The sequence below is a fragment of the Schistocerca piceifrons genome, chromosome 7 (assembly GCF_021461385.2).
Source record: "Schistocerca piceifrons isolate TAMUIC-IGC-003096 chromosome 7, iqSchPice1.1, whole genome shotgun sequence".
In the NCBI taxonomy this organism is placed as follows: Eukaryota; Metazoa; Arthropoda; class Insecta; order Orthoptera; family Acrididae; genus Schistocerca; species Schistocerca piceifrons.
This window is the reverse complement of record NC_060144.1, coordinates 466,997,549-467,019,749: the sequence shown is the minus strand read 5'-3', so window position 1 is coordinate 467,019,749 and position 22,201 is coordinate 466,997,549. Positions and strand designations below refer to the sequence as shown.

Sequence of the window (22,201 nt, the reverse complement as noted above, 5' to 3'; positions counted from 1 at the left end):
GGCAGACCTGACACAACAAGAGCATGTCAATAGCAACCTATGCAACGGCGCAGTGTAACGGACCTTCAACACAATTCTTTCAGCAGGTCAAGTAGTGCCACAATCCAAATCAATACCAAAGAGGAGAACCAATACCAAAGCAAAGTTGTTGATGAGTAGACAGTAGTATGGAAGAGACCGAATGAATGCTATCAGCCAAAGTCCACAACTAACTGACTGGTTGAGATGAGGTGGTATTTATGCCTGCCAGCTGTGAGGGACACTATTAGCCAGTGTATTCACATGGTGCACTGCAGGGACACTGCCCTCTATCAGCCATCAAAATCCATTTGTTCCAGTGGGAATTCAACTTCTGCACAGCCTGATACCAGATCCCTCCCACCCCAAAACTGGTGCATATGGGCGGAAGTGCCTCAGATGGTGCCATGAAAAGTGAAACAAAGGTGTGGGCAAAGGTGCAGTCTCATCAACTGTAGGCTGTGAGGAGGAAATGTGGTTGCCAAATGTGGTTGCCAGTGTCCATTGGGACATTGCTGGAGATGGGCATGCCATGGAGAACCACTGATCCACAGAGAGAGCCTGCGTGAAAAAGAGACATTTGCAGCCACTCGGGGTTCTGGCCATTGTGGCACATTGGTGCCAGAAGGCAGTGGAAGAGGGGCTGGGGATGGGATGCTTGTGTCTGAGGTCAAAGCTGGATGTGGTGATGGTGCTCAAGCCCCTTCTGTCTTTGGACCAACATAACTTGTCACCCATGGATGGACATTACCATTGCTGATGTCCAAGCCTCTGTGCTCCTGCAGGAGCATGCCTACACAACAGTTCCCAGGGTGTAATACCCAGACAGACATGAGCAAGGTTCCAGCATCAATGGTGTCAGCAGATGAAGCAAAGGCCGATGCTGGTGACCATGGTGGTACTCCGCAGGCTATGATTGTTAATTAGTATGGTGTGATAAATCCTCTAAATCAAAGTAAGTGCCACCATAGCAGAGGATGATTCACTAGCCATCTTCATCAGCTGCTTAAAAGTCCAGACCAGACATTCAGCTTCATCATTGGAGGAAGGCTGGAATGGGGGCTACAGATGTGTTTTATGCTATTGTTGGCAAAGAAGTCCTCAAAGGCAGAGACTGTGAATTGTGGGCCATTGTCAGAGACCTATGTGCTAGGCAACCTTCAATGGCCTAAATTTGGCCTAAGACAGTAAGCGTGCCCCGGTTGTGGTGGATACCATGCGTATGACTTAGGGGTACTTTGAATAATCATCTAAAATGAGCAACCACAGAGAATCCAAGAAAAGGCATGTGAAATCGAGATAGACATGGTTCCAAGAGAGGTGAGGATCAGGCCAGGGGGCAAAAGATTGAGGAGGTACTGCCTAGTACTAGGCGTATGCTGCACAACTACAGACCACTTTTCCAATATCGCCATTGTTCCCAGGCCAGTACACATCATGGTGTGCCAGCATCTTCATGCGGGACATGTCCCAATGACTCCAGTGGAGCAAACTCAACACTGAAGATGCAGTTCCACCAGAACAACCACTTGAAATGCATACGTATTAATATCCAAAAGAATGATACCATCAACAACTGAGAGGCGGTGAGAAAGCTGTGTCCAAGGATGGAACACTGTTGTCAATTGATGAGAGAGATAATGGGGCATGCCATGGATTACATAGTGAAGGACCTGTCGCCTGGTGGGGGCCCGGCACATTGCAGCAGCAACACTCTTGGCCGTAAAGAGAAAACTGCCCAACGTGTGTTGACATTTGGCATTGATGTGGAAGAAGGGGACCTCCTCCTTGTCAAAATCTGGGTCCCGGCCAGCCGGTAGACAGAACTGTGCATCGGCATTATAATGCTGTGCTGTCGGCTTGTACTAGACAGTATAATTGTAGGCACTGGGGAACAGCACCCAGTGCGGGAGGCATTACGCTTTTTATTCTGGAAGATTGGAAAACTGCCCAAATAATGCCACCAACAGCTTGTGATCTGTAATTAGAGAGAACTGTGTTCCAAAATATAGACATGAAATTTCTCAATTGCAAACACTATTGCGAAGGCCTCCTTTTCAATTTGTGTATAGTTGCGCTGTGTTGGGGTCAGGGTTTTGGATGCATATGTTATTGGCTGCCCAGAACCATCCCTATATCCCTATTCCTGTGTGCCAAGACTGCGGTAATACTGTAGGCAGACACATCGGCTGCCACAACAAATAGTTGATCGGGGAGAATAGGGCTTGAGACAGGATGTGGATGTCAGCATGGTTTTCAGAATGACAAAAGCCTGATCACAAGCAGGGGTCCTGTTCTACAGGACCCCCATTTTATGCAACTGATTTATGGGTTGCACAGTGTGGTCTATCTGGCGGAGAACTTAGCATAATAGTTGAACTTGCCCTAAAACCATGTAATCTGGATGATGACCGAGTGTTTGACCCATGCACTAGATTTGACAGGTTCGACAACCCCAACAGCCTGGAAATAATTGAATTCCTGCTTCACAGCAGCCACCAGAATTAGTGTGGCATGGTAAAAAGGAGGCGTGGCACCCGGCCAAAGGGTTATGTGTGCCTGAAAGTATGAAGCACACCCCAAACTTGTTGAAAGGAGATGGAAACTCCATTTCCTGGAAAACACCTTCACTTAATCTGAGATAGAAAATCCAAATGCCATGAAGGCATTAATACAAAAAATGTTGTTAGCTGATGGATGGTCGATGGCAAAGAGTGTCAAAAGCTGGGTAATATATTTTTACACTGCTGCAATCAAAAACTGCCCACAAAGAGGAATCACACTGTCTCCATAGGCCAACAAATTGCACGAGGGTGGAGACAAGTCAGGTGAACCCCATCAGACATAAGTCGCCTGATTGATCAAAATGATGATGGCCCCAATGTCTACATGAAACCGGATGTCCAGGCGAGACATATGAAGCATGAAAAACAATTTTTGTGTGAAGAGGTTGCCCTGGGGCACCACTGTCTGCAGCACCTGTACCTTGTCCTGGTGTGGTCACGGTGCTGGGTGGGGCCAGGTCATGTGACTGCAACATACTGAGCAGAAGTGCCACTCCTTGCCACAGTGTGTACAGTAACACCAGCAATCTGGACAGTCTGCTCGGGAGTGAGAGGAAAACCACTGCGAGCACAAAGGGCGCGGCCCCCATAGCTGCCGTTGAGCGGCAACTGGAGGCTCAGAAGTCACAGAGACATTGGACAACCATGACATTGCTCAACCTGATGTCATCCTTTGTTTATGATGCTGAGGTGGGGCATGTGGTAACATGTGAAACGCAGCCACTTGCAGCCTTACCATGAAATATTCATTAGCCACCTGTGCAATTTCAAATGAATGAGTGATGTATAAGATGTCTTCCAATGAGAGGTTATCCAGTTTCAATGCCTCCTTGTGAACCTCTGGGTCAGCTGCATTGAATCATCACATCAAAAATCAATGGTCGTCAGCATAGGAAGCCTTACAGCCTTGATTGGGGCAAATAAAATCACATTTTTGGCTGAGTCCTTGTAAATCTGTGACCTGTGAGTGATATGACTGTTCCAATTGTTTATGGTATTGACGAAATTCTAGTCTGGAGGCAAGCACATGGTACCGCTGGGAATAATAATTAGTCAACAGAGTGCATATCTGCTGGTAGAAGAGGGCAACGGGGTCAGACAGACGCACCAATTCTTGGAGGAGATAAAACTTGTCCGGTGACTCCCAAGACAGAAAGAACAATTACTGCAATGAATCATCCATGACTTGAAATGCCATGAAATGCTGCTTCAGTTGATGCAAATATGTGCCCCAGTCCTCTGTAGTGTCAGTGAAAGGAGGAAGCGACAGAGGACGGAATGTGGTGTCGAGTGCAGGGGGCGCTGGTCCCTGGGGTGCAGTGACCTCCTGCACACAAAGTTTGTCCAACAACAGCTGAAGCAACTTTTGTAACAAGTCCATCTGTATCTGCTGCATCAGCAGCTACTGTTGCTTGAGCAGGCTAACCAATTTAGCTTCCTTGCTACAGAACAACTTCCTTTTTCCTCATTGCCAATCGCTGGGTCCATAAGCGGCTGGATACTGGTGAACACATCAGAAAACATAGAGAAACTGTGGTGATGCAAGGTAGGAAGACAACCTACAGATGGGACTCAAAACTCACACCCAAGTCGAGCAACCGGGCTGACTGAACAGTGGACCCGGCACCACAAGAGCAAGTCAATAGCAACCTATGCAAGAATGAAGAGCAAGAAACCTTCAGCACAGTGCTGCTGACAGGTCAATTAGAGCCACAATCTCAATTGAGACCAAAGAGGAGAACCAATGCCAAAGTGAAGTCGCTGACCAGTGGACAGTAGTACAGTGGAGACTAATGAACCTTACCAGCTGAAGTACATAAATGACCAATGGGCCGAGGTGCAGCAGTATTTATTCCAGCTGCAAGTGACACTATTAGCCAGTCTATTCACATGACGAGGTGGTGGTATGCTCACTAGGCAAGTGCAGCATTGCCATCTATCGTCCATTGAGATCCATTTGTTCTGGTGGGCATTCAACTTCTGTGTGGCCCAATACCAGTGTTTTCGTAGATGATTTGATAAAAAGTTATTCTAAAAAAATGTTTAACAATTAATGCACTTTTAAACTCGGCTTTTTGAAATCCATAGAGCCCCCATCCGACAAACCTTCTGTTGTCCAAAATAATTCAAGAAGTACATTAGTAAAGGAAGTTTTAGTATAACCTGCATGCTACACTTAAATAACATACAGTGTTAATGGCAGGTCCACCAATATAATATCATTCCTTGGATTTGTGGTGACATAACGACTGTTTATCATCTCTGACTGTAAACATTGATACTGCTGTCCTTAGCAACAGGCAGTAGTAATGTCCTGGACTATACGCCCGCATCTCGTGGTTGTGCGGTAGCGTTCTCGCTTCTCACGCCTGGGTTCCCGGGTTCGATTCCCGGCGGGGTCAGGGATTTTCTCTGCCTCGTGATGGCTGGGTGTTGTGTGCTGTCCTTAGGTTAGTTAGGTTTAAGTAGTTCTAAGTTCTAGGGGACTTATGACCACAGCAGTTGAGTCCCATAGTGCTCGGAGCCACTTGAACTTGAACTTGTCCTGGACTCTGATTTCAGTTTGCTCCGTGCCTCTGTCTTGAGTGTCACAGTGTATTGTGTACTTTGCTAATAAAGTATGGAATTGTCTACTAGTTTTGATGCATATTATTTTGTATATGCACCTACTAGTACCACTCTTCCTACATATTTGTTTCACATTTTTCCTGCTTAAAATGCCTGTAATGTGCAGCTGCCCCCCCCCCCCCCCCCCTCCACACACACACACACAAACAGCTACTTTGACTAATATTACTGGTTTTTGTTTTACTAGAAACATTACTCTGTAAAGCACTAACAGTGTCTCCACTATTAAAATTTAGATAATTTATAGAAGTTGCCAGTACTTGACATGTTCTTAAATTCCTGCAGCCTATAGTTTCTTGCCTAATATGTGTGGGTTCCTTTAAAATTTTACATTAGAGTAAAGACTCCCTCAAGACAACTCTATTGGCAAATGTTTTCCCAAGCTTTATTTCCTAAAGGTTTCAGTCTAATGTTAACCAAGCAAACTAGAATCATTTAATGAAGTGTGAGATACAAATGAAAAACTATACATATATTGAAGGGGGATGACTGCTATCAGCTGCAGCAGGACATTAAGTGGAATTAGCAGCGATGAGCGAAAATGTGCACTGGACCAGTATTCAAACCCGGAATCTCCTGTTTACTAGGCAGGTGTGGTAACCACTGCACCATCCAGGACACAGCATTATTGCAACAGCACGGACCATCTCAGTACACCTCATGGCTGATCCACACTCCCACTGAGCGCCACCTCTCCACAGTCCCTGTCACTTAGTGTCCCACTGCAGCTGATAGCAGTCATCTTTGTTCGGTTTACATATAGTGTTTCACAGCTGCAGGATCTGCATGTGTCTATTCTTTTGAAGGGACAGAAACCATGCATTTGAATAACAAATGAAAGACTGTGGTAAGTTGACATTGCTAAAGCCTTCAATGAGGCTTCCTTTAAGCAGCTGGAAATGTGGTTAACATATTGCACCCAGTTACTCAGGACAGTTATCTTTCAAGCTTGTATTTCTATACTGATTACAAATGCTAGTAATTTTACAAGTGGCAAATGAATATCATTAGTCTCCTATCACCTAGCATCAACTGAAGCTATGTCCTCAACATGCTGAATATTCACTGCAGTCCTGAAGCATTTTAGTAAGCTTCTAATGTAAGATAACAAAGAAATAATTGTTGCTGGTTTATAAAAGAGAAGAAAGTAATTTCTGTATGAATGTCTAAAATTTTTAAAATGTGCATGGATTTTTCACATAACTGTCATGTTAACTCATTTTCATGAGGTAGGATCATACTTTTCTCTCTTGAAATATACAGGGTGCATCAAAAACAATCTTACAGTTTAAAACATCGTAACTATTATGTTCTTTGAGATATATGCTTGAACAACATACTGTTGGAAAGAGCAAACTCTTTAGTTTTACATGGCTCGCACTAGATAGCAGCAGTGTGCGCCCAGTTCAGTTCTAGTAAAAATGGTGTTGGGACAACAGAAAGCGTTTTTTGTTCTATGTTTTGCACAGTGCGGGTCAGTAATAACTGTTCAGCATGACTTTTGTACTCCTACTGCGGCACAGAGCATTAGATGATTGTTGTTGTTGTGGTCTTCAGTCCTGAGACTGGTTTGATGCAGCTCTCCATGCTACTCTATCCTGTGCAACCTTCTTCATCTCCCAGTCCCTACTGCAACCTACATCCTTTTGAATCTGCTTAGTGTATTCATCTCTTGGTCTCCCTCTACAATTTTTACCTTCCACGCTGCCTTCCAATACTAAATTGGTGATCCCTTGATGCCTCAGAACATGTCCTACCAACCGATCCCTTCTTCTAGTCAAGTTGTGCCACAAACTTCTCTTCTCCCCAATCCTATTCAATACCTCCTCATTAGTTATGTGATCTACCCACCTAATCTTCAGCATTCTTCTGTAGCACCACATTTCGAAAGCTTCTATTCTCTTCTTGTCCAGACTATTTATCGTCCATGTTTCACTTCCATACATGGCCACACTCCATACAAATACTTTCAGAAATGACTTCCTGACACTTAAATCTATATTCCATGTTAACAAATTTCTCTTCTTCAGAAACGCTTTCCTTGCCATTGCCAGTCTACATTTTATATCCTCTCTACTTCGACCATCATCAGTTATTTTACTCCCCAAATAACAAAACTCCTTTACTACTTTAAGTGTCTCATTTCCTGATCTAATTCCATCAGCATCACCCAACTTAATTCGACTACATTCCATTATCCTCGTTTTGCTTCAGTTGATGTTCATCTTATATCCTCCTTTCAAAACACTGTCCATTCCATTCAACTGCTCTACCAAGTCCTTTGCTGTCTCTGACAGAATTACAATGTCATCGGCGAACCTCAAAGTTTTTGTTACTTCTCCATGGATTTTAACACCTACTCCGAATTTTTCTTTTGTTTCCTTCGCTGCTTGCTCAATATACAGATTGAATAACATCGGGGATAGGCTACAACCCTGTCTGGCTCCCTTTCCAACCACTGCTTCCCTTTCATGTCCCTCGACTCTTGTAACTGCCATCTGGTTTCTGTACAAATTGTAAATAGCCTTTCGCTCCCTGTATTTTACCCCTGCCACCTTCAGAATTTGAAAGAGAGTATTCCAGTCAACATTGTCAAATGCTTTCTCTACGTCTACAAATGCTAGAAATGTAGGTTTGCCTTTCCTTAATCTAGCTTCTAAGATAAGTCGTAGGGTCAGTATTGCCTCACGTGTTCCAATATTTCTACAGAATCCAAACTGATCTTCCCAGAGTTCAGCTTCTACCAGTTTTTCCATTCGTCTGTAAAGAATTCGTGTTAGTATTTTGCAGCTGTGGCTTATTAAACTGATTGTTCAGTAATTTTCACATCTGTCAACTCCTACTCTCTTTGGGATTGGAATTATTATATTCTTCTTGAAGTCTGAGGGTATTTCGCCTGTCTTATACATCTTGCTCACCACATGGTAGAGTTTTGTCAGGACTGGCTCTCCCAAGGCCGTCAGTAGTTCTAATGGAATGTTGTCTACTCCCGGGGACTTGTTTCGACTCAGGTCTTTCAGTGCTCTGTCAAACTCTTCACGCACTATCATATCTCCCATTTCATCTTCATCTACATCCTCTTCCATTTCCGTAATATTGTCCTCAAGTACATCGCCCTTGTATAGACCCTCTATATACTCCTTCCACCTTTTTGCTTTCCCTTCTATGCTTAGAACTGGGTTTCCATCTGAGCTCTTGATATTCATATATGTGGTTCTCTTTTCTCCAAAGGTCTCTTTAATTTTCCTGTAGGCAGTATCTATCTTACCCCTAGTGAGATAAGCCTCTACATCCTTACATTTGTCCTCTAGCCATCCCTGCTTAGCCATTTTGCACTTCCTGTCAATCTCATTTTTGAGACGTTTGTATTCCTCTTTGCCTGCTTCATTTACTGCATTTTTATATTTTCTCCTTTCATCAATTAAATTAAATATTTCTTCTGTTACCCAAGGAGTTCTACTACCCCTTGTCTTTTTACCTACTTTATTCTCTGCTGCCTTCACTACTTCATCCCTCAAAGCTACCCATTCTTCTTCTACTGTATTTCTTTCCCCCATTCCTGCCAACTGTTCCGTTATGCTCTCCCTGAAACTCTGTATAACCTCTGGTTTAGTCAGTTTATCCAGGTCCCATCTCCTTAAATTCCCACCTTTTTGCAGTTTCTTCATTTTTAATCTACAGTTTATAACTAATAGATTGTGGTCAGAGTCCACATCTGCCCCTGGAAATGTCTTACAATTTAAAACCTGGTTCCTAAATCTCTGTCTTACCATTATATAATCTAGCTGAAACCTGTCAGTATCTCCAGGGTTCTTCCATGTATACAACCTTCTTTCATGATTCTTGAACCAAGTGTTAGCTATGATTAAGTTGTGCTCTGTGCAAAATTCTACCAGGCGGCTTCCTCTTTCATTTCTTAGCCCCAATCCATATTCACCCACTATGTTTCCTTCTCTCCCTTTTCCTACTACCGAATTCCAGTCACCCATGACTATTAAATTTTTGTCTCCCTTCACTATCTGAATAATCTTTGACTTCATCATACATTTCTTCAATTTCTTTGTCATCTGCAGAGCTAGTTGGCATATAAACTTGTACTACTGTAGTAGGCATGGGCTTCATGTCTATCTTGGCCACAATAATGCGTTCACTATGGTGTCTAACCTACCTGCCCGATTAAGGGATCTGACATTCCATGCTCCGATCCGTAGAACGCCAGTTTTCTTTCTCCTGATAATGACATCCTCTTGAGTAGTCCCCGCCTGGAGATCCGAATGGGGGACTATTTTACCTCCAGAATATTTTACGCAAGAGGACGCCATCATCATTTAACCATACAGTAAAGCAGCATGCCCTCGGGAAAAATTAGATGATGGCATGAACAATTCCGAGAAACAGGTTGTCTATGTAAAGGCAAATTGCCGGGCTGTCCCCGAGCATCTGATACAGATGTAGAACGCATCAGCCATAGTTTAACAAGGAGTCTGCAGAAATCCATTCACCATGCAGCTCAACAGGTCAACATGCCTCCGATGCCTGTCTGATGTGTGTTGCATTGACGTTTACACATGAAACCATACAAAATCCAACTACTGCAAGCTCTTCGTGAAGATGACAAACAAACACATGTGGAGTTCTGTAATTTTGTTCTTAGCAAGATGGAAGATACAGTTTTATTCCATGCTTAGTATTTAATGATGAGGTATTATTCCATTTAAATGGAACAGAGAACCATCATAATGTGAGAATATGCGATATGGAACAACCACATGAAGTTGTACACCATGAGAGGGACTCTCCAAAATTTAATGTGTTTTGCGCAGTTTCACAGGAAAAGATGTATGGTCCAGTTTTCTTTGCCGAGAACACTATTACAGGAAACACATATCTCAAAATGTTTGAGAACTTTCTTTTCCCGCAGATAGATGACTTCATTTACCAGCAGGGTGGGGCACCACCACACTGGCATCTGGAAGTGTGGGGATTTTTAAATCAAAGGATTACTGAATGATGGATCAGTTGCACTGGACCAAATGATTCAGTCTTACATTACCCAAGGTCACTGGACCTGACTGTATGTGACTATTTCTTGTGGGGGTTTGATAAAAGACCCTGTTTATGTGCCTCCATTACCAACAACAATGAATGAACTGAGACATCACATAATGGCAGCTGTGGAAGCTGTAACTCAAGACATGCTCATTGCAGTGTGGGAGCAATTTGAATATCTCATTGACATATGCCATGCATCTCGATGGGGACATATTGAACACCTATGAAAAGACATGAAAAAAAATGCTTTTAAAGTTTTCCATTCTGCAAAAAACAAAATTCATTGTATATGTTTATTAATTTTTGAAATATAGACATGCCAAATTAGATGATTCTTTTTGATATGCCCTGTATTTTGTTGTGTTATTTGCCTATAAATTTTCAAATTATTTCATCCTTTCAGTAACCCTTTCAATGTCCCTTAGTAACAATACTAAGTTGCATTGTTTGTTGCAGGGGTGTTCAAAGAGGCTAGAGGCTTGGCTAAAGCAGCACAGTGCTATGTTTCTAGCTGGGAGTTTGACACTAGTACTGGTAGAGTTGTCTGTGGTCCTGAGCACTCTGCTTGTATGTGTGAAACTGCCGCGCGATCCATCTCATCTGGATCGACCTGCGTGAAGGCGGCTAGACCTCCCAGGATGTGACTTTACAAATGCGGAAACAGCATATCCTTGGGAGGATCGTCACTGGAGTAGAGGAAGATGTGGGACGTTCTGCTATGCTCCCAGTGCTGAAATAATAGCTCGTGTAACTGCAAAGCAGAACCCTCCCAATGTTGCAGGTACCGACAGAAGAAGGTGGTGCATTTATGAGAGTGACATTTCCTCATATACTGCTAGTCTGAGATTCTTGAATCCACAAAGTAGGCTAAATGTAACTGATGTAACAGAAACTGGCAGTATGATTTGGTAACTCATTTTCAGAATTACCTTATACTGCTAAAATAATATACAGAGGTTGAAAGCTACTTGTGGTACACAGTGAAAGTAGAATAACTAGTTCAACATATGTTTTTAAAATAAATGCCACACCAATGTCGCAGTTCTTGTGTTTAACATGGGCACATGATGAATGAAGACTTTCAAAGCAATATAATGTTATGTAAATATTGTAGATACTGGTATAATTTAATTAAAACACCATTTAATATAGACTGCTGTAGCTGTTAGCCCTGTGTCATCTCTGTGGTTTATGTTCCTCTGATGTAAGAGTCAATGTAATGTTATGTAAATATTAAGGTAGTGGCATATTTTAATTAAAAACAAATCTGATTACCCACTACTGCAGATTTTGGTGCTTTATTTTCATCTGACGTCTTCAAATTTATTATTTGCAATCCTGTGAAATACAAATATCCATAGCCATTGTTTTTGCAATCCTGTGAAATACAAATATCCATAGCCATTGTTTTGGTTTTGGTAACATTTTCTTTTGTTTTATTATAATAAATAAATTTTAATGTAGAATGCGTTTCATGTCGAATATCTATTTATGTAGTAGATGGAAATTATGGCAAAAGTTATCTATTTAATGGATATAACATATTTTTTCAAAATTAACACAGTGTCCATAAAATATTATTTTCAGAATGGTATTGCTGAACCTGGATTATAGTAGTCAATCATTAATGAGATGATAGTTTGAGTTATACATTGAAATGTTTATGTAAAATAGCGACTGTTTCTTATAATTTTTTAGTGGAGTGAGACAAATTTTAATTTCTGAGATGCTATACCATTAACTTGGAAACACACACTAATGTATATATTCAGTATCTTTCAAAGTATGTAATTTTAAACATGAATAATTATAGTGGGAAAGATCTGGTAGAATGTAAATATTGTGGGAATAAAGGAGACCCCTCACTGAAAAGCATTGTATGTCGAGCCAGCAACATGTAGGGGCACAGGTGTGTGTGTGTTTGTGTTTGTAGTCTAGCCTAAGAAAGAGAGAATTCATTCAAAAAGCTTGCAATTTTTTTCTTTCTTTTTTTGTGTAAGCATATTGACAGTTCAATGTTTTTGCATTTTCGTGATTGGTCTCCTTTACTTGTAAGGCATTTTCACATGAATACTTTTATTAAAAAAATATTCATAAATGCATGTAACATGTCATTAACAGTGATTTACATGTATCTGAGTTTCATTTGAACTGAAACTGAAAACAGTTTTTATTGTTGTCATTTTATTTACAAGCAGAAAGATGTTTCATATCAAAAGGAAGACCATGTAATATATAAGAAACTGATAAAATAATCACATCATAAATAGTTTTCATATTTGTGTCTCTGTACCATGAGTTATTTACTTGATTTATTCTGATTCTTATTTAGCTGAACTACCTGAAGTTTGCTATTAATATCAGAAACATTGAGACAGAAGTTCTCACAATCTGTGCAATATAATGTATAGTCCAAAATACAGTATTTTTGACAGTGTAAAAATTTTAATTTTCATATGTACATAAATTATGACTGCCACATACAATAAACAGATATTTGACTTTTTTTTTTTTTTTTTTTTTTTTTAATTGTCCTGCAGGTCCTGTACTGGTCAGCACACTCGACACTTTAATCGTGGCAGTTTTTCTCATTGCCTACTCAGTAATTTACAAGTTGCTGGAATGATTTTAGGTTAAGATGTGGTTGTTCCCTTTGAACTATGCCAAAATGTAAATAAAAAAAATTACAAAGATGAGATCAGCCTGGCAATTAATGTTCAGCATTAGAGTTCAGTACCTGCTTTTGTGAGGTGACTATATTAATATCATGCCCTGAAAGTATGTGGTTCAGTGGGTACATCTACAGCTGCATCTGCATACACTGATCAGCCAGAACATTATGACCACAGACGTATTATCAACATATACCCATTCAGGTCTCCGTTCAGGAACTGGGTGTTGTGCTGTCCTAATCATCATCATTTCATCCACATCGATGCCCAAGTCACCCAAGTGGCATCAGATCAAAAGACTTGCACCCAGCAAACAGTCTACCCGATGGGAGGCCCTAGTCACATGACATTTACATTTATTTTACCCATTCAGGTGACAGTAGCATCACCTAGTGAGGAATAACTGCTAGTCAGATACAAACACAGTGCATGTAGCACCAGTGAGTGTGCTGTCCATGTGTAGAATGGGGAAGGTGTGTGATCTATTTAAGTTTGACCAGAGACAGATTGTGACGGCCCGCAGACTTGGTACCAGAATTTCAGAAATAGCACGACTTGTCAGGTGTTCGAAGAGTACTGTGGTGAGTGTCTTCAATACGTGGTGAAACCAAGGTGAAAGCACATCCAGATATCATAGGGTTGGGTGGCCACCCCTCATTAAAGATGTCAGATGTCATAGGCTGGCAAACTAGTAAAACAGGACAGGTGGCGAATTGTGGCGGAACTAACATCAGACTTTAATGTTAGGCAGAGTACAAGTATGTGTGAACACATAGAGCACTGAACACTCCTAATGATGGGCCTCCGCAGCCTGTGACCCATGCAAGTGTCAATGTTAACACCACAACATTGGAACTATGACTGAAATGGGCACTTGACAGCCAGTATTGGATGTTGGAACAGTGACAGAGTGTTGCTTGATCTGATGAATCCTGATACGTTCTTCACCATGTCGATGGGAGGGCACAAATCTTTCATCTTCCAGGGGAACAGTTCCTTGACACATGTACTGCAGGACAGAGATAAGCTGTTGATAGCTCCATTATGCTCTGGGAATCATTCACTGGGCATCCATGGGTCCAGTGGACCTCGAACAAGGCACTACCATCCCCAATGAGTATTATACACTGGCTGCAGACCACATACATCCCTTCATAACGATCATTTTTCCCAATGGCAGTGGCATTTTTCAACAAGATAATGCACCAGGAGTGTGATGAAGTGGTCTGAGGAACACAGTGGTGAGTTCCAATTGACATGCTGGGCCCTGAAATCACCAGATCTGAACCTGATTGAGCAAGTCCCAAAAATGGACATACCAGCTATTAGGTAGGTTGTCATAGTGTTCTGGCTGATCAGTGTACATTCCAAGCCACCACAGGATGAACAGCAGAGGGTATCTTGTTCCACTGCTAGCCATTGCCTTTCACATCCATCTCACAAATGGAGAGAGGGAAAAACAACTGTCTATATGTTTCCATATGAGCTATAATCTCTCTTTTCTTGTTTTTACAGTTCTTACGGAGATGTACATTGGTGGCACTAGAATAGTTCTGTAATCAGTTGCAAATATCAGTTCTTTAATTTTTCTCAATAATGTTTCATGAAAAGAATGTTGTCTTACCTCCAGCAATTCCCATTTGAGTACATGGAGCATTTCTGTAATAATCACATGTTGGTTGAACCTACCAGTAACAAATCTAACAACATGCCTCTGAACTGCTTTGCTGTCTACCTTTAATCTGGCCTGGTGGGGATTCAAGTCATTCTGTATCTTCCTACAGTCACTCAATGATGACACGACACTTTTCTGTACATACAGTGTACCGCAGACAGTCACAGATTGCTGCTTACCCTATCCATCAAATTGTTTATGTATGTAGAGAACAAGAGTGATCCTCCTAACAATACCCTTGTCTGTGATCAACAGTTATCACTGAGAACAATGTACTGGGTTCCATACTTAAAAAGTCTTTGAGTCACTCACATATCTCAGAACCTACTCTGTGTGTTCAGACCTTTGTTAACACTTTTCAGGGGGCCACTGTGTTAAATGCTTTCTGGAAATATAGGGATATGTAATCTACCTCTTTCCCTTCACCCATGATTTACAGGATTTTGTGCAAGTAAAGGAGAAGCTGAGTTTTGTACAAACAATGCTTTCTAAATCCGTGCTGTATTGTGGACAGAAGTTTTTCTCTTGAAGAAATTTATTATGCTTAAACTTAGAATGTGCCTAAGACAATCTGATTTTAAGTGTATTGGTCTGTAATTTTGTGGATCTGTTATTTTATCCTTATATATGAGAGTCACCTGCGCATTTTTCCAGTCACTTCGGACTTTGGACTGGGTTAGAGATTTTTTGATAAGTGCAAGCTAAGTAAGGGGCCAATGCCTAAGATACTCCCTGTAAAATCAAAATAAAATTCCATCTGGACCTTGTGACTTGTATGATTTCAACTCTTTTGATTGTTTCTCAGTCCTAGAAATGCCTATTTCTATGTCCTCTATAGAAGAATCTGCATGATGGTATAACAGTGATAGGTCTGTATGATCTTCCAACATAAACAATTTTTTTAAAGGTGAGCTTTAAAACTTCAACTTCCCTTTTGGTGTCCTCTGTTATATACTAGATTGGTTGACTGGTGATTGCATAGATTCCTTTGACTCACTTAGTAATTTTATGTAGGAGCAGAATTTTCTTGGGTTCTGTACAGTTTTTGCATCATTCTTTTTGTACACACATTAAGTTCTCCTAACTTTTGACTGGCTACATTTCTGTAATTTTTTTAACAAAGAGTGCAACAATCTCTTGTTTGCACAGTATTTCTTGAATTTTGATATTAAACTGTGGTGGGCATTTTTCACCCTTAATCCACTTACTCAGTACATACTTCTTCAGAGAGAAATTTATGATCAATTTTAACTTTGCATGTAATTCTTGTACATTCATCATACTGGAACTAAATGATGTGCATTCATTGTGAAATAGGATGCCCACAACTTCTCATCTGCTCTTTCCAGGATAAAACCTCTCCTAGCTTCCTTGATGGGATTTATTAATTTTAGTAATCATCATTGCTATGATATCATGATCATTAATCCCTGTCTCTGTATTGACACTATCAATAAGGTCAGACTCATCTGTAGTTACAAGTTCTAAAACATTTCCACTGTGTGTGTAAATTGTCAAACTAGTTGCTGAAGGAGGTTTACGGAGAACATGTTCAGAACTCTTTTTTAGTCCACGGGCGTCCCAGTGTATACTTGGTAGATTTAAGTTACCTCCAACTAACTTTGCATGATAAAGATATTTCCAGACTACTGATAACAGACTTTCTTTGAATGATTCCACTGCTATTACAGCATAATTGGGTGGCCAGTGAAAATATTTGACGATTAACTTGTGATCACCTAGGCAAGTTACTTGCGTCCAGATAACTTTGCATGTAGATGGTATCTACGTCCTCGGTGGCTCAGACGGATAGTGTGTCTGCCATGTAAGCAGAAGATCCTGGATTCAAGTCCCAAGTGGGGCACACATTTTCAACTGGCCCCATTGATATTTACCAATCCCTGTAAGCAGCTAAAGGTCTGGATTTCGCTGTAACTTCAAATTCAATTTTATATAACTTTGCAATCAGTCTTACTTTTGACCTTGATAGACATAAGACTTTTTCTGTTTTGGTTGAAGTAAAGCTGTGAGGGCACATTGTGGTTCATGCTTGGATAGATCAGTCATTAGAGCACTTGCCTGTGAAAGGGAAAGGTCCCAGGTTCAAGTTCTGGTTGAGCAAACAGTCTTCATCTGCCAGGAAGTTTCAAATCGGTGCATGCTTTGGTGCGGAGTGAAAATTCATTCTTTAATATTTTTGCTAATTCAACAAATACTCTTTCTCCTTTACAATAAATGTTCCATGCCTCTTTAAATATTTAAAAATCTTTTATCTCAGTTTTGAGTATAATTTGAGCATGACAGCTTTCCTGGAGCATTTGGGGACCTTGTTACAGATGTTTTGGAAATTTACTGTTAAAATCTTGACATTCAATGTGTCTTTACTGTGTATGCAGTATGACTTCTGATGAGTGTTCCTCAGAGAACCTCACAGTATTGACAAGTGCAAAAAAGTGCCTAAACAATAAATTCAAAGGCCTGGGATTAAAACGTCAGTTAGTCCCAGGGTTTTTCTGACTCTTCTTACTTCTTTTACCTCTGGCAATGGTTTGTTGATATAAAAAATTCCAAATTGCACCATGGACTACACTGAACTTTAGGTCATTATATACTGTCTGAGTAGAAAATGTTGTAGGAAGATGATGTTATATCCTCTCCAATAAGACCACACATATGTACTGTGGTGTTCAAATAAACTTTTATTTTGAGCACAACCTCTTTATTAAATTTTTTGTGTTGCAGGCAAACAGTTTACAGTCTTTGGTTTAAAAAAATGATGCACCATGAAGGAATCTCATTGAGTTGAGTAGAATTTTCTTCAGTGACGGGTCCCACTTTGAACTAAGCCCCAGGGACCAATGAAGACATGCCTGGAGATGCTGCTGACAGTGGTAGGATACCAACCTCACTGTTGCCTGCAGTAAGGCCCAACAACCAGGGCTGGTTGTCTCGAGTGCCATTTCTTTTCACAGCAGGACCCTTTTGGTTGTCATGCATGTCACCCTTACAGCACAGTGGTACATTGATGACATTCTATGCCCTGCTCTGTTGTCTTTCATGGCAAGCCATCCTGGCTTACATTTCAGTAAGACGATGCCCACCTGCATACAACAACATTTTCTAGAGCTGTCTTTGAGCTTACCAAAACCCATCTTGGCCAGCAAGGTTGCTGGATTTCTCCTCAACTGAGAACGTTAAGAACATTGTGGGCAGGGCACCCCAAGACGGCTTGGGATATCAAAGATCTAACATGCCAAGTAGACAGAATATGAATTTGGCACAATATCCCTCAGGAGGACATCTAACAGCTATCAGTCAATGCCAGACCAAATAATTGCTTGCATAAGGGCCAGAGGTGGACCAACACGCAATTGACTTGCTCAGATTGTGAAGCTTTTTCTCTTGAATAAATCATCCAATTTTTCTGAAATTTTAATAATTTGTTTGACTATATATGTACATCACACCTAGTGATATCTGTCCCATTTGGATAATTCCATCATGGTGTATCTTTTTTTGCCTTAGAGTGAATACACTTCTCTCTCTCTCTCTCTCTCATCTCGCTCCCCAACCCTTCTCTCTTTTTAATTCAAACTTAAGTGTGCTAATACAGTCAGCTGAAACTTAATAAAACTCATTAAATGGGTTTGAAGAGAAATCAGTTTCAAAGTATAGCAAAGCTACAGCAGCACGTAATGACTATTTCACAGCAAAGTTTGCACTGTCATGAAACTATCTCAGCAATTAGAATTTTGTGCAGAACCAGTACTTAACACATCGACTGTTGTGGGGCCATCAGTGGACACAGTAGAGGTTCATGTCTGACACCTTGTTCTTGCCATCTGCCACATGCATCACTAAGTTTAGTAAAGTGCTGGAGTATTGTGCATTAGTTTGCTTCTCTGGATTGAGTTGATATTGGTGTACAGAAAATCAGCTACAGGGTTTTGTTCAATGTTTTGCACTTTGTATTTTGCAACTCTGCACTCCATCCAAAGATATATTGTACTGGACAGAGTGGAGCATCTGGCTGCCAGCAGGCACATGGCTTCAGACGTGAACCTCTGCTGTGTCTGCTGGGGGCTTTGTGGCAGTCGACATGATAAACCAAGACCTTTGCCTTTATAGACAATATTCTTACTAACTGAGCTATCTAGACATGACTTGTGACCTACTTTCACAGCTTCAATTTTACTGGTACATCTCTCCCACTTTCTAAATTATGAATTCTTTTGCATACCTTGCTGGATATAGTCTGTAGATTTTCAAACATAGGAGACAGATACTAATAAAACTGAAGCTGTGAAAGATGGTCATCAGTCTAGTCTAGATAGCTCAGAAAGAACACTGCCCTTAAAAGACAAGGTTCTGGATTTATGTTCCCCTCACAAACACAATTTTGATCTATTTGATGCTGTTTATAACCTGAAGAAAATATTTATATTATACATTATAAAAGACAAGGCTGTCTTGGCAGAGCAACCATTTTAGTAGAACAGGTGATACATTAACGTAGTTATGCTCTGACTGAAGAACTAAATCCAGTTGCACCATACATTCAGTAAAACTTCACCTCCATTTTGTACCAATCGCTAACAACCATCAGTGATAGTTCTGTTCTTCTAAGAATAAGCAGAATTAATCTGGTAAGTATAACTGTCAATGTTACAATGTAGATGTAATTGCCTATGGATTGTTTGCTAATGTATTTTGTTACTTGTCCATCATATTTTGAGTTGATGCTAGTTGGGTGTGAAAAAGTGATTAAGGTAAAGAAACCATTTTAAGAAGCTGGCTTCAAATGCTCATCCAGCCTTCCTGGTTTACATTTTATATGGTTTCACTACTCAGCAAATCCAATCTCAGAGCGGGTCATTCAACATGTCATGTCAAATTCCTTCTCCAGCTGATTCACCACCCCATTTTCCAGTGATTATAGTGTCAAAATGGCACTCTCCTATAATATATTTATCTCACTGAGTTCTAAGCTTCAATAAGTAATGATAATTAGATTTTTATTTCAGTATTATTAAAGCCACATACTATTACAATATCCATTAGAAGTCTCTTCGTGATAAAGTGGTAGATAAAATTTGAGCAACATTGTTGTTTTTGTTGTAATTTATTGCATTTTTAACACTTAAAGTGCTAACACTTCATAAAAATATTAGTCAGTGCTACACTTTAAATAAATGTGTACAAAACAAAGATGACTGGTGAGTATTTCAGTACATCTGTATTTCTAAAGTATGTAGCAAATACAAATCTGAAAACTTTTTTTCTTGACTTTTTAGTGTCTTCAGGATAAAAAAAGAAATAATTATGACAGGACCATTTTCATACAGACTCAGATAAGATTCACTTTAAAAACATTTTTTCTTTATTGTTAAAATATTTTATCAAATGCAAAAATATACTTCTTCTGTGTTTAATTTTTAGTGTTTATTTTTATGAAGAATAAATATAAATTTTGTAAATTATATGAAACTTCCATTAAACTAACTAGGTATTTAATTACATTTCAGTGTTGACAATATACTTACAAAACTCCTGAACTAAAAATGGTGATGTTTATAAATAATAACTTCGTCAATGGCCCTAACTCATTGTAAGAGCATGTAACACTTGTGACAGTGTAGTAGCAAATATGATCAAGCATGCACTAGACAGATAAAAAAAAATGGAAAAACAATAACTGGAAAAGGCACAGTCATGTGTTTAACTTCACAATTATAATGAACATGTGAAGGTGAACACTATATCTGAATTATTTCTCATGATCTGAGTTGGTCTAGCTGCTTCATCCTGCCTCCCCTTTCCTCGTACAGATTATACTCAACTGACTGCAGATACTGTGACACGTAAACATGGACAAAAATGGCGAAAAAGAATCAGTGTATTTTAAAAATCTGACATCAAGTCTCAATATTCCTATAGATTTTAAGCATATTAATATAATGCAAATAATCATATATATTTTCAACTTCCACTTATTAATAAATTCGTGAGAGAAAATGACAATCTGTAGGATGCAGTCAACCCACCATTTATGAAGTGTCAGAAATAATTGACTTTTATTTGAACAAAGTACATCAATCAGTAGATAACATCTACATTGTAAAAATGAGACAAGCTGTTTTATTGTATAACCAGTAGCTATGGAAGATATAAAAGACACTTGTAGAATGAACTCAAATTGCAAAGTAATCTTGACACAAGACTTGAAAGTGTCAGATGTGCTGCCCACTTAAATTTGCTGCCACTTAAAAACTGCTGCCCAGTGCCACATAGGACCTTATTGTTGAGCAATAGGGATCAGCTTTTCACCTTCTGCAAGTGCAGGAAGGGGTGCTTCAACAGTAAGCACACCATCCTTGCTGAGTGATGACTTTATGCTCTCTGGGTTTGTGCCTTTTGGAAGCATAAATTCCCTGTTGTATTCCCTGTACACTGACTTGCTTTCAGTCTTCTCCTCATGCTTGGCGTGAACCTGGAATAACAAAAAATAATGTTAATGTATTCCATTATATAATAATAGTAACACAAAGTTTGATTTGAGCTTCATAATTTATAATTAACATAAAAAACTTTCTGTGTGTAAAAGGGGGAAGGAGGAGGAGGGAGAGGTTGAATGCAACCCAAATGTTAAGCTCTTGAGGGGAGGGGTGAGGTGGCTGTGGTTGGTAGGGCATTCCCTTCTCTGTTGAAGTATGACATCAACTGTATGTGTGTGTAGTTTATAGGGCAATGGACAGATAAATACCTCTTACTTTTGAAGCTGTAATGATGTGTAGAACAGAGCACAGGGTTCACATTATGTGGTATGGACTGATGAATGTTTTTTGCAGGTTATAGGCCTCAGCACAGACCAGGTACTATGCTATGGATCCTCTGCCTAAAAAGCCAGTTATCTTTGTGGCACAAAACACTAAAATGCTTGCCCAAATATTTGTGTAGTCTTAAAACAAAGATACTCACATTGTCAAGTGCTACAGAAGGTTGACGAAATGTGAAAATTTGTAAGTATTACTTATTAGATAGTTTTATCATTAACCAACTTTCATTCCACAAAGAACCATTTTGCACAGTGACTGTAGACTATTATAAGGAATTGACCACAGTCTGGCAGCTGGCTTCAGCTGTCAGAGCCTGTGGTTAAGTGTATATGAGTTGCATTTATGTGAGTGTGTGTGTGTATGTTGTCTATTTTCGACAAAGGTCCTTTTGGCCGAAAGCCCACTCTCCGAGAGTCTTTTTGTTGTGCCTCTCTGCAACTCGAGCATCTCTGCTATATGGTGAGTGGCAACTATCCTTTTCAATATTGTTAGTTATGTATATAGAAACTTCATCTATTTCAGGAATTATGAATCTCTAGTATTTTTGCCTGTTTTTGACACTGGTACTGGCAAGATATAGGTCTAAGGATTCCAAGATTTTCAAGAATGTTTTAACTAATTATATAAATGTGACAAAATCATGCAGGAGGCAGGCAACCGTTATTATAATAATCAGTAGTACTCCATTCAGGCTGACTGGGTCACAGTGGTAAAAGTCAATCATCAGACTAGAAATGACTTTATTGCTCATATGAT

The 22,201-nt window shown here is 40.0% G+C and overlaps 2 protein-coding genes across 3 annotated transcripts in view; one reads left to right on the top strand and one right to left on the bottom strand.

The window, feature by feature from the left end:
• Window positions 1-11,614, top strand: part of LOC124709018 (CD82 antigen-like) — a 66,133-nt gene extending 54,519 nt beyond the window's left edge. Inside the window, exon 4 of the mRNA XM_047240665.1 lies at window positions 10,719-11,614. Within this exon, the coding sequence (XP_047096621.1) occupies window positions 10,719-10,880 (162 nt within the window). The 3' untranslated portion in view covers window positions 10,881-11,614. The remainder of the gene's footprint in view (window positions 1-10,718) is intronic.
• A 9,041-nt stretch (window positions 11,615-20,655) lies between these two features.
• LOC124709139 (heat shock protein Hsp-12.2) overlaps window positions 20,656-22,201 on the bottom strand; it is a 101,740-nt gene continuing 100,194 nt past the window's right edge. For both annotated transcript variants that reach the window (XM_047240808.1, XM_047240810.1), the window contains one exon: window positions 20,656-21,099. In XM_047240808.1, coding sequence (XP_047096764.1) covers window positions 20,905-21,099 — 195 coding nt within the window. In that variant the 3' untranslated portion in view covers window positions 20,656-20,904. The remainder of the gene's footprint in view (window positions 21,100-22,201) is intronic.